The sequence below is a fragment of the Olea europaea genome, unplaced genomic scaffold (genome assembly GCF_002742605.1).
Source record: "Olea europaea var. sylvestris unplaced genomic scaffold, O_europaea_v1 scaffold262, whole genome shotgun sequence".
Lineage (NCBI taxonomy): Eukaryota > Viridiplantae > Streptophyta > Magnoliopsida > Lamiales > Oleaceae > Olea > Olea europaea.
The window spans coordinates 456032-469531 of record NW_019244532.1 but is presented as its reverse complement, the minus strand read 5'-3'; the positions used below and the strand labels follow the sequence as shown (position 1 = coordinate 469531).

The window sequence follows — 13500 nt, the reverse complement described above, 5'->3', positions numbered from 1 at the left end:
CTCGATTAGGACGCGATATAAGAACCTAGACTCGTCAGATTTCGGGAGAGAACGCATCAGGAGGCAAGAAAACACATCTTGGAGAAGATTTTGAACAAGAGTAACGAAGGATTTCATGAAAATCATCGAGATTTCACGCGAATTCAAAACCTTGTGGTGTTTTATCTTCAAGAAATTACGTATTTTGTTATTTTCTCCATGTTAGGCTAAATATTTTTGTACCAGGAGATCGATGAACCATGTGATGTGATCTTTGGATTTCTAGTTTTGCAATTCGACATTAAAACACGTATTTGATTATTTGAATGATTTATATACATTAATTGACTTCCATAATTAGGTGCATGTAATTATGTTATGTGTGGTGATTTATTTCTTACATTCGAGAGGAGGGCAATAAATTTGACAAGGTATAAATTTTCGTAGGGTTCGATAGAGTATAGAGATATACCCCTATGCTTTGCTTGAATCTTCAAGTGCTCATAAAACCACATGCATTCTTATATTTATGCATCCATTATAGAGATATAGACCGGTAGTATATGAGAATAGGTTCAATACTACTCGAGAGAGAGTGCTGGATAGATTTAGGAGTATTGATTTTTCAATAATTCAATCGTGTTGTCATTTTGTGAAACTAAAGTTTAAGGTGCTCATTGAATGAGAATTCGTGATCCTAGTACGTTTAATTCTCATTGAATAAAATTCAACTTGCGTTCCAACCATCATATTGCAGTCCAATTCATTTAAATACATTGTTTTGCGTGTTTAATTAATTTAAATATCACTTTAGCAAAATTAGGGTTTTATATAAGTAGGGTTTTTCTAAATCAGGGTTTCTTAGGTTAAAAATTTATTTTTTGATAATTTCGTTTCGGTTAAGGCTAGGTTAGATAAAATTGAACTACTCAATCTCTATGGGATAATATTCGGACTCAAATTTTCCACTTTATTTCTTGTTGCGAGCCGTACACTTGCGGTGGTTTAAATCAAAAGAATAATTTCGTGAACAAACTGCATGAATTAAAGTGATTTTATTACTTGGTGTAATTGTTTGCATGTATAGTGGGTTGAGATGCATTAGCAATGTGTTGAGCATCTTTTGGTAAGGTGGAGTATAGATGCCTACGGTTACATTGGTGGCTTGTACCGAGGATGTGGAGTGTGACATTTGATTCACAAGAGGAGAGGTGATTAAATGTTGGAATCCTTTATCGACGAAGAGACCTTGATCAGGTGGAGAGTAAGAGAGACATTTTTCTCACTTTTATTAGGTAAAGACACATTATCCATGTAAGTTGGGAGAAGTGATGTGGTGATAGTAGATTATCCCATGCACTTGTTAAATAGTTTGGATTATATTTTATAGGCCTTCACCAGTGAGTAAAATAATTATCAATAATCAAGTTCAAAGGCTCAACCAGGCCTATTTATATTACCTCCTGAATGACTTTAAATCTTGACCCATTTAACCTTATTATTGGTCCAACTAAAGCCTAACATAATCCTACATATATGTGCTTACCTAGCCTTTTTTAATGTGTGATTCCTATGTGGGAAAGGGTGAAAAATGTGTGCCATATAGAAGAAAAATAGCTGCCTTTGTGCTTCCAATCGGTGGATTCATTTTTGTATTTTGGTCTCTTCTCTTGCCTTCTTCCATTGTTTTTCCCATGCCCTTGTAACTTGTAAATTATCACCTTATCTTGTTTTTTGGGTGAAATTGAGAAACAATTGAGGTGAATATATTGGTCGTGGATTGGAACTGTTTGAATTAGGTGGTTGGTAAAGAAAGTTAACGTGAAATTGAGTCAGAAAAACACTGTTTTGACGATCATTGGAGCGAGCTTTTGTGACACACGTGAAAATAAGCATTTAAATATTAAAAAGCAAGTATTGAAATTAATAAAACCTGGTTAAGCTGTATCAATCATCCTAATATCAAGACCTTAGCTTATCCTATACACACGATAAAACGGAGAAGATTTGTAGAAATACATGGCAAGTTCTTAGAGAAAAATAGTGGGTAAAATACAAAACAAAATGTAAAATCCTTTCCCTGGTTGGATTCTTGAAATGAGTATTGGCTTGGTATTGATTTTGGCCCAAAGTCTCTTCACCGTTCTCTGATTTTTCTCTTCATCTACCTTTGTACCCTAATTTCTTCTCCCCACCTTCCCTCCAAAATGAGTGTATAGATGAGTAAATGAAGAATGGGACTCAAGTGGCTGGAAAATGACTTAAATATACCTCAAAAACATCCTCAAAATATTACCAAAATGCTCCTAAGAGAAGGTATAGAACCCAGGCAAAAAGGGGGCGCTAGTAATGCGAGCCTAGGTGCTACCTGTTTAGATACTAATTTGAGTCAAAATTAACAATTAATTTTAACCATATAATTCATGAGATTCACAACTTTTTAACCACATGTTTTTATCAACTTTTAAAAATATCTATTGAAAATTTTATTTCAATCCCCATCAAGGAGAGCTATAACTTTGAGGATAGATCTAACTGAAAAGGGGATAAAGGAAAGTTAAAAAAGAACAAATGAGCTTTTTACAATATAGCTTGGGGCTAACATAGACCCAAAAATTTTGTGATGTCCCGTACATATTTAGCCATTGAGAAGGGTAAGTGGGCTTTCGTAAGAGAACCAGAATAATCAGATTGTACTACGCAAAATTAATTATGTTACTGAAATCTTCACACATCAAAATGAATAAATACACAGATATAAAACCAAGTATATAATAATTCATATTGAAAAGGTCGACAGAAATTTAAATTTTGTCCTTAAAAGTTTAGACTCTCAAAAAAATTACAAAATAAAGACCGCAAATATGAGAGTTATAACTTTGAGGATAGATATAACTGAAAGGGGATGAAGGAAATTTAAAAAAGAACAAATGACCTTTTTTACAATATAGGTTCGGGCTAACATAGACCCAAAATTTTTGTCATGTCCCGTACATATTTAGCCATTGAGAAGGGTAAGTGGGCTTTAGCAAGAGAATCAGAATAATCAAGTTGTACTACACAAAATTAATTATGATACCGAAATCTTCACACATCAAAATGTATAAACATATAAATATAAAACCAAGTATATAATAATTCGTACCGAAAAGGTTGACAGAAATTTAAATTTTGTCTTAAAAGTTTAGACTCTCAAAAAAATTACAAAATAAAGACCGCAAATATGCATCTCTCCGTGAATATATTGTAATTTGGACCATCTTCCTTTAATAACTTTCAAAACATTTCAGTGCATCTCTGAAATTATAAATCAAGTTCGTAGGCAAAAAGATTTAGGCCTATTTCTTAGAAATCAAGTTTTCTTCCTCTTTATCTTCTCCTTCTTTGAAAAAATAATTAATAAAATTAGTGTGGATGCATGGATACATCCAATATAAAATGTACACAGTGGAAAGAAATATCTAAAAGAAAAGAAAAAGACGAAGTTTACTTGTGGTGTATTTATTAAAACCTAGAATTCTTCTTCCTTTCTTTCATTTTTTTTAAAGTAGGTATTTAATTGTAAATTTGTTGTGGTGTATTTATTAAAACTATATTTTAATTGGGTTTAAACTGCTTGTACAGAAGCAGTTTCACAGAATTGCTACAGAATGTAGGTGTGGCAGAATCTGCTTTCATTTGTCTGTTTTTTTTTCACATTTTTCGGCAAATTGCTGACACTTAGCTTCTGGAGCAATTTTGGTAAGTATTTTTCTGTACATGTAGACTTGCTCTTTTAATTGAGGTGTGAATATAATGTGGTGTACTTAATAAATTTTGTAGTGGCAATATAATTACCCATATTGTAATTATGTTTTTTTTTATTGAAAAATGTAAAGTTACCATCTTATCCTTTCAAAATTTATCAATATTAATTATTTGGTCAACTAACAGTCAAAGTAACGGTTTTCATCCATTTGAATTTCAACTGCGAGTTTTTGAAATGTTTGGTATCGTAAGTAGCACAAATGAAAGGTTTGAGTCAAGTCTGCTAATAAAAGAAAGATTTGGTATCTCGACTGTAATTTTCCCTAATTTATATGATATATATATATATAATCAAACTCGAATCAATGGTTTGGGTTCAATTCCAATAATTCCGTGCAATCAAATGGTTTTATGTATGAAATACTCGAAGTGTAATAGGTGATTATAGATATTGAATTATCCTGATCGACTCATCCGACGTTTAAGCCTAGCTTTTTTCTTTTCATTTTTTTGATATACCTTTTAGTTTTTCAAGAAAATGCGAGTCTTTTTTAGGGTGGTGCCATAGTAGAAGCTTTGCATTAATTGCATTCATGCTTGTAAAAGATTTTGCATTATATTAACTTTGATGGTCATCGTAATATGTATTGAGGATAAACACTCCAAAATTCATTTTTGTCCGCTTTTCTTTTATCACTCAACAATGAGGATCTGTATTCAACAAGGTTGAATAGTCATATTAATGTCATTTTCTATTGTCATTTTAAAAAGTAATGAAACGTATTCTACATGTAGAATTGTTCCATGAAGAAATATTAATACATATCTGATGTTCAAATCACAAATTCTTATAGTGAACAAGAAAATGAAACAAAAAATAAATAAATTATGATATCAACTTCTCAACCGGGTCGAGCAATTTTGTTGATGAGGTCGGTTGCTAGGTTGTTGATGTGCTATGATCTTGGTTCTTTAAATTATAAAAATGAGAGGCATATTATAATTTTGAAAATTATGCCCGTGACATTAAACGACATCGTTGTACCTCGAAATATGTGACCGTTGCCTCCGTTTTCTGAAATCCGTAATCGTCCTTGCCCTCCCTGTGACAGCCTTTCTCCTTTTGATTTTCCTTCAATTATTACAATTGCGCAACTTGATGTTGTAAATCGCGTTTATCATTGCACTCACATATATATAAATGTACAGCATCGATACAGGAGAGGACCCCGACACCGACCCCACGGCCACGCTCAGTGCCTCTGTGTACTCTGCTGTCTCAGAATTGTCCATTTCATCTTTTTCCTATTGTGCATCATCACATCTTGCTCCTCTGCCATTAATGATTTTCCCAAACAGAAGAAAAAAAATCTTGATATATATACATACAGAATACATATAAATGATTATTGTATATGTATATATCACCATCTTCCAACTGTTAACCAAAATTATAGATGCATGCAGTTTCTTACGATACAATTGTGTGTCTTTGTGTGAATCCCATAAAATCATTTTGATTTAAACCCAAAAAGCTGAAAAGAATCTAGAAAAAAGGAAGAAGTTTGTATATGTGAAAATGGGGTGTGTACAATCAAAAATAGAAAATGAAGAATCAGTTTCAAGATGCAAAGAAAGAAGGAATCTGATGAAAGAGGCTGTTGCTGTGAGAAATGCATTTGCTTCGGCTCAGTCGGGCTACGCCGTATCCCTCAAAAACACCGGCGCCGCCTTGAGCGATTACGGTGCCGGAGAGGTGCCTCCGCCACTACCAGCTATGGCGGTGGGCCCCGGAGAACCATCTGTTACAGAGCGACCCCCTCCACCGCCGCCGCATTCTATGGTGGAGTCCAGTCTGCCTCCTCCTCCACCTCCACTCCCGAGGTTTTCCCCCCTCCCCCCCATCCAGCGTTCCATGACCATGCCTGCGGCGCTATCTCACTCGGAGAAAATGAAGAGAAAAATTAATGGTATTTCCATTGACGAGAGTGATGAAGAAGAAGAGGAGGAGGAAGAAGAGAAAGGAGGGCTGAATAGGAGGAAAAAAGGTGATGAGGAGGTGGGCCCTGAAACCCCGATAAGAACCCCTAATCCGCCCCCGCCACCGGACCTTAAAGGCGGGGCGTGGGATTATTTTTTCATGGGGGACAATATGCCTGGGCAGTCGTTGGACGAGGTGGAGGAAGAAGAGGACGAGGAGCGTTATATGGAAGGACAAAGCAATGAAAATGGGAATTTCAACAATGTAGGTGACAATAACATGGAGTTCAAGACGCCGGAGAAAAATGTAGGATTCCCGGCGGCTGAGGATTTCAGAACGCCTGAGGAGACGCCGGTGACTGAGGTAATGGAGAAGCAATTCGTTCATTCGAACACAGCACCACCTGGGATGAGTACAGGAGGTATTGGTAGTAGCGTGGATTTGTCAAAGATTTTGGGTGAGATTGATGATCATTTTCTTAAGGCTTCCCAAAGTGCACAAGAGGTGTCGAAGATGCTGGAGGCAACCCGGTTGCATTACCATTCAAATTTTGCTGATAATCGAGGTGATAATGTCATTTTGGCAGAGTACTATGCTTTTTAATTGAGTTCTTTGTGTGATACTTGTTATGGATGAGTTTTGTCCAATTACACCAAACATTTAAGGTTATTAGGTTAATTGTGGATGGGTTTCTTGTTCGAAATTGAATTTGCATTTAAATGAGGGGTTTACAGTGAATCTTATAATACTATCTGTGCTTTAATCTAGTATGAAGTATTTAAAGATACAGGTCTGGGGAAAAAAAATTGCTATAATAAACATTGACCTTGTTAGAAATCATTGCATTCACAAAAAGTGTTTCCTAATACTCGGGAGAGGCTGTGTACGGAAATCTAGTCCTCTTTCAGCAATTTATAGACACCTCCCTTGAGTTGGTCAGCTACTAGTTAAGTTTGTAGAGATTTTAATCTGTTACTCCATATATTTGCATTATTGGGTTCGTTTTTGGTTTCAAATTTTTAATTTTATTTTAATGGAGTGGGATTTTATTATGCTTATTTACATAATGACATTTCACATAATGTATTAGCCAATTAATAGATAAACGTTTGACTTCTGTGCACTCCAACATTTCAGGTTGTAATGAACGTTTGTTTTATATCGATATTCAACATGTATGAACTTGTGTGAAAGTTTCAATCTTTGTTACTCTTGTTATCATTAGTATTTTTCAGTTGTGGAGATTTTTCCCAACAGCATACAGAATGTTAGATGCTTGTAGGACCATGCTTGTTCAGCACTTCTAGTCTAAGTAGTTTATTCATTTGACTTGGTTCACGCATCACGATAGTGTTCTACATGAGTAATGTTTCATCCCCCAACCGTCACCCGACCAGAAAACTAGTGATCGGCATATGAAACACTGTATTTGTTTCTTCTTATTGGGTGTTTTGAGATAGAAATACTGTTCATGTTATGATCTGGTTATTAGTTCTATTTCATCCGGTTATTAGTTCTATTTCCATTATATAGACCTGCCACAGAAGATTTCTATTTCCACCTGAAGTACTAAAATGTTTGCCTTACTCTTGATTAAAACGTATTGAGGCAAAACCATATCCAGTTAATATATCCGCAGCCAGTTCTCTTACATTTTGATAATAATGTTTCTTATTCTTTAGGACACATTGACCATGCGGCGAGGGTCATGCAAGTTATTACATGGAACAAGTCTTTCAAAGGTGTACCAAATGGTGATGGCACGAAGGATAACTTGGATGCAGATGATTATGAGACGCATGCCACTGTTTTGGATAAGTTGCTAGCATGGGAGAAAAAGCTATATGAAGAAGTGAAGGTGTGTTATATTCTCTTAGTTTTATCATTTTATGTGTGCGTTTTTACTTCATACGAGATTTTTTTTTAATTTTCATTTTATCTTTCTGATTTGTAATTGATGTCTGTGGCAAGCTTTTCTTTTGGATTAAAACTTATTTTCTAACTCCCAGTGCAGTGGTAAACGAAAAAGAAAAAAAATGAAGAAGAACACACATTTTAAGTTGTTTACCATCTATGTTGACTCACTGCTGCGAATTTTTTTTACAATAATGACGGAGGAGATTACAAGTTTTCCTTACACCTCTTTATCTTATAACACAGAAAAAACGGCTCCATCAGATTCCTTTATATAGTGTATGAAACTAGTGTGACCTAATACTGAGGTATTAGTGCCCGATATACCCCTTCAATAAAAAAAACTTTGCCTGCTATCCCCCTGCGGCTCCACGCAATTCAACATTCATGTAATGTAATTGCATGTAGAACCATTTGATTGTGGCATTATGAAATGCTCTTTTGTTTGGATTAAAAACAAATGTTTAGCCACTTTTTCGTAACTTACTGCACGCAAAAGCTTGAATTCTTCCTTAGGTGTGGCCATGTTTATATATGTGATTAATTGATACAATTTGTTAACTTTTGTGCGCCGGTAGGCTGGTGAGCTTATGAAACTCGAGTATCAGAGGAAGGTTTCAGCATTGAACAAGCTGAAAAAACGCAATGCTAGTCCTGAACAGTTGGAGAGAGCAAAAGCTGCTGTTACTCATTTGCATACTCGGTATATAGTTGACTGGCAATCTTTGGATTCAACTGTATTAGAAGTGAATGATATACGTGACAAGCAGTTGTATCCAAAACTTGTTGCTCTTGTTCACGGGTAAGTTTCTGTTTTATTTAGTCCTTTGGCCAAAACTATCTCGATTGATTTATATGAAAACTTTTTGTATGCTAATTTACCCCCCCCCCCCCCCCCCCAAAAATTAAACTAAATATTGTCCCCAATGTTAAATTAAAAGAAAATGAGGAGGACATCCCTGAATTGTCTGAATTGCCAATGACAGTCTATGCTCTGACGTTGAATTTGATGGACGCTTCTTCTAACTTTTACCCCCAAACTTAAGATTTTTCATGTTCTTCTTGTCAAAGTTGGTATGATTATTCCGCAATGTCATGTTCCTAAAAAATCTAATTTAGATATTAAATACATGGAACAAGTGTTACTTAGTTCAAATATCAAATAACCAACTTGACTACTTATAAACCTAAGGGAAGACCCCCCCAATGAGGCTTTGGGTGTTGCCGTCGTATGTCTTGAGATAGTTTTTCATGTTTGACTATTTTGCATTTTCTTATTCTGACCGGGTGATTAAAATACCATAATGTAATCCAAATATTTGAAATTTAAATCATTAAATCATGCCAGTGAAACTTTTTTTGAGTGCTTGAATTTTTATTTTTTGACCCACCTATCTCATTGTCTCTCATAGTCTCGTGCATTCAGCACAAGTGAAATGCACCATAGTAATGATTTTATGTATCATATTAAAAGGTAGTAATGATCCTACCAGAAATTCGACTTCTTTTATTCGTTCACATTCTACCAGGTAATGCCCTTCCCCTTCTACCAGGCCGCTGTCTTCCTCGTCCATGCTGACAAGATATTTCTTCAATAAACATTATGCAGAGGAAAATCTTACCATGTATATTACTTTACATGTTGTATTGTTGAAGTCTCAAACTCATAATTCTAGTCGACTTTGAGATGAACAAACTTCAGTAAAAAAAGAAATGGTAAATTTTACTTGGTGCACAAGGTGTACACTACAATATAATGTTGTACTGTTGAAGTCTCAACAATACACAGCATGTTGCATCGTTGGTGTCTCAAACTCGTAATTCTAGTTGACTTTGAGACAAACAAATTTCAGTTAAAAAGGTATATCTTTCCTGGTGCAAAAATTGTACATTCTATTTTGTGACTCTGAATAACGTCAAATTTAAAATCGATGTAATTCATCATCTCGCTCCGTGTTCTGTGATCAGAAATCGAAATGCGCCACAATGTTTGACTGTTTAATATTGGTTCAGTTGCAACTTACTTTTTTCTTCATTTGAAGTTAAACCGATTATTGCCTACATTTCAATCAATTGAATAACCTGTTCCATATATAAATTTCACTGTTTCTGAACCTGGCTCAGGAAACTAATTTCTCAATATATTTATGGAAACAGTTTGCTTCTCTATTTTACTAGTTATTTGTCGTATAATTTGCTTTTCTTCTTCCTGGGATAGCTAAGTTGTTTGAAATTCTCAATCGAGGATAATATCAGTTTAATTGATATCTCTTAAATCCAAATACGGGATGAGCCCTTTATTTGCTTTCTGCATAACACTGGAGTTTTTTTTTTTCAATGCCATCATTTTAGTTCAAAATTCCTTTTTGCCGCTGAACTGTATAATGATCTCATATTTACTCTCTCTGTAAAGGACATTGGTTAGTTTCTTTTTCCATTTTTCTTTTATTATGTCTTGATTGTTATTTAACTATATTGCAGGATGGCGAAGATGTGGGAATCCATGTGCAAGCATCATGACAGCCAGCTAAACATTGTTGCCGAACTCAAACCCCTTGAAGTTTCGGGAACTCCCATTGAAACAAGCAAACATCATCACGAGCGTACAATCCAGCTTTGGAGTATCGTCCAGGAATGGCATTCGCAATTTGAAAAGCTTGTTACTAATCAAAGGCAATACATCCAAGCCCTTAACAGCTGGTTGAAGTTAAATCTTATCCCAATTGAGAGCAGCCTAAAAGAAAAAATCTCATCACCCCCAAGAGTTCAGAAACCTCCAATCCAGCCTCTTCTGATTTCTTGGCACGACCAACTCGAGAAGCTTCCAGATGAGGTTGCCAAAAGCGCAATTTCTTCCTTTGCTGCTGTGATAAAGGCCATTATTGACCATCAGGAGGAAGAAATGAAGCTGAAGGAGAAGTACGAAGATACCAGAAAAGAGCACATGCGAAAAAACCAGGCATTCCAAGAATGGTATCAAAAGTACAGCATGCAGTACAGAACCCCAGACGAGGCTGACTCGGAGAAAGCCGTGAGCTCCAACACCAAGGACCCCCTTTCTGACAGACAGTTTGTGGTAGAAAGCTTGAAAATGAGGATGGAAGAGGAAATGAAAGATCATCAGAAACTCTGTATTCAAGTGAGGGAGAAGTCACTTGGGAGTCTAAAAATCCGGTTGCCTGAGTTTTTCCGAGCTTTGTCTGACTATGCTCATGCGTGCTTTGATTCTTACGAAAGACTGAGATTGCTTACACTATCGCAGCATCATGTGAACCGGGGTTCATAGTTGTTTTTCTATTGCATGGTGGACTCCAGTGTGTTCATGGAGGATTGTTTTCTATCTTAAAAGTTTGTGCAACTCTAGGGAGAAGTTTTTATTAGCGTGTAGTGTACTCCCATTTATGGTTCTCTTGTGAACACATCCTCGATTTAGCCTTCATTCTCTTTCATTTTTCTTATCTTATTTTCAACCACATAATTTTTCATAAAATAATATTATACGTGAATTGAAAATTTTTCATTCTATTTCAACCACACATTCTTAAAAAAATACTCTTTCAAGCATTAAAATTTGGGAAAAAAATAGGGGCCAAACGGGAGCTTAACTTATTTGGTGTTGGAAGGCAATCCATTGGCAGTTACTAGTTTGTAAAGTAGAGTTGGTCCGACCTGGCCTATGCCGACAATACTTGGGCCATATCGTGTTGACAGCCCACGTAGGTTGGTCAACACTGACTGGCCTACGGTCTGTTGTGGGTTAAGAAGGGCCAAATTCTTTTAATGAAATTTTTTTTAATTAATTAATATATTTAAAAATTTATTAAATAAACAATTTCAAACCTAATTATCTCCTCTCTCTCTTTGCGCAATCTCAATTCACTTTCTCTCTCTCAATTCCCTCCTCTCTCTGTGTCCAAAATCTCGCCGTCGCCGGACAAGTGGTCATCGGAAGATCACGGTCAATCGGTACCGGGAACCATAGCAGATGGTAGTCGTGGAGATCTTGGTGGTGGCAGCAACTCGAAGAAATCAACTGCGATGTGGTGTTTGCGCTGCCAAATCTTACGCCCCTGTTCCGATAATTATTTATCGGCGAACTCAGTCCCAACACCTCCAGTAGTGGATGATATTCCCCTACTGTTTTTTTGCACGGCGACAACGTCAATCGACGACTGCTGATGGAAGTGTAGCCGTAGAAGGAGTTCTGTCAATGATGCAAGTTTGTGGTGGTGATGTGGTGCAGGATTTGGTTGTTGACGGTATTGAAGTGGTAGTGCTTACAGTGGGGAGAGCTGGTTTGTTGTGGATCTAATTTGATGAGGTTTTTGTGACTGTGGCTATGATTTTTTGGATCTTGTAGGTGGCGGTGATTTTGTTGCGGTGGCAAGGTGGTGGTGCCGTTGGTAGTCCAGTTAGATGTTGGTGATGTTGGTGGCGCGGCGATTGCTGGGAACTCTGGTGATAAGGCATTGGTGCAAAGGTGACTGTGGTGGTCGTGGCGGTGGTTGTGGTGGTTTGGTTGATTTTGTGACAAATAATTGGACCCGTAACATGAAAATTGTGATTATAACTCCCAATTATAACTCACAGTTTGATCACAATTTGAGAGTCACAGTTGGTCGTGGCAGTGGTTGTGGTGGTCATGGCAATAGTTGTGGCTGTTTGGTTGATTTGTGACTCATAATTGGATACATGATCTGAAAATTGTGACTATGACTCAGAATTGAATACGTGACCTGAAAATTGTGACTGTGAATCGTAAGTGTTGATGGTGGTCACAAATTATTTGGTTGATTGTGACCATTAAATTGGTTAATCTGTGACCAATAAATAATATGTGACTAATGGAAAAGATAAATTATGACCGAAAAATAATGTGTGACCAAAAAAATTGTTAATCTGTGATCAATAATTTGATAATTTGTGAGTGTATAATAAGTTGTGACTTGTAATATTTGTGATTTGTGACTAATAAATAAATCGTGACTTATAAATTTTTCGATTTGTGATCGATGAACAAACTATGACCTATAAATTTTTGTTTTAAACTTGCAAATGATAGCGTAACGTATGGTATTACCCTTTAAAGAATTCACTATCTTTTTTTGGTATTATCCAATATTACCCGCAGAATGTGCAGTTGAAGGTTTTTACTATGACAACCTCTAAATAAACAACTTTGATAATTGGAAAAAAGTGCTTCGAAGTTGGAACGAGTGTTGATCCCATGTCTTAACATTTACACATCTTAATCACATTGCTTTATCTAATTTTCGATTGAATTACAAAATAGTAGTTTTAGTCAGAAATCGAGCATCGTACTAAAAATGAATAAAAGATTTTCATATTCAACCTAGATCGAGAATGACAAGAAAACTAACACTGATTAGAAATTATATGTTGTTTCGTTTTTCAAAAAGTAAACATTAGTCCAACGAAACCTACAAAAACTGATAAAATGGAAAACTTAAAAAAAGTGCTACACAACTGCATATTCTTCTTCACACCCTACTACCCTTGCATGGTAATTCTAATGAGTTAATTAAATGATAAATCATCAAGTTTGGTTACTATTTGCTGACCCACCTTTACATAACGTTATTCATACATCATCTATTTAAAGGATTTTACTACATGTACATCAAACTTTACATAGGGATTACATAATGCCATACGTTACGTTATCATTTGCAAGTTTAAAACAAAATTAACTTTTTCGTCCAATCTTTTCCCTCCACATTATTTTATATAATACTTTATGTACATTTTTTATGTACAAATAACATAATCCCTATTTAAATTTCGTTCATCCATGTAAAAAAAATCTTACGTGACGGATGGAAATCGTTCATGCCTATTAACGGTGTTAAAATTTGGAA

At 35.7% G+C, this 13500-nt stretch overlaps 1 protein-coding gene across 1 annotated transcript; it reads left to right on the top strand.

The window, feature by feature from the left end:
* Positions 1 to 5020: 5020 nt before the first annotated feature.
* On the top strand, positions 5021 to 11070 carry LOC111383159 (nitrate regulatory gene2 protein-like). The gene is made up of 4 exons (XM_023007237.1): positions 5021 to 6272; positions 7390 to 7565; positions 8200 to 8423; positions 10103 to 11070. Exons 1-4 carry the CDS (start codon positions 5306 to 5308, stop codon positions 10905 to 10907), a joined length of 2172 nt encoding a protein of 723 aa, XP_022863005.1. The 5' UTR covers positions 5021 to 5305; the 3' UTR covers positions 10908 to 11070.
* The last annotated feature ends 2430 nt before the right edge of the window (positions 11071 to 13500 follow it).

Excerpts from the sequence above, each read along its gene's own strand:
- LOC111383159 (XM_023007237.1), top strand. The coding sequence starts at position 5,306 with ATGGGGTGTGTACAATCAAAAATAGAAAATGAAGAATCAGTTTCAAGA. Across the intron at positions 6,273-7,389 it reads AAATTTTGCTGATAATCGAG|GACACATTGACCATGCGGCG; the intron begins GTGATAATGTCA and ends CTTATTCTTTAG. Across the intron at positions 8,424-10,102 it reads CTTGTTGCTCTTGTTCACGG|GATGGCGAAGATGTGGGAAT; the intron begins GTAAGTTTCTGT and ends ACTATATTGCAG.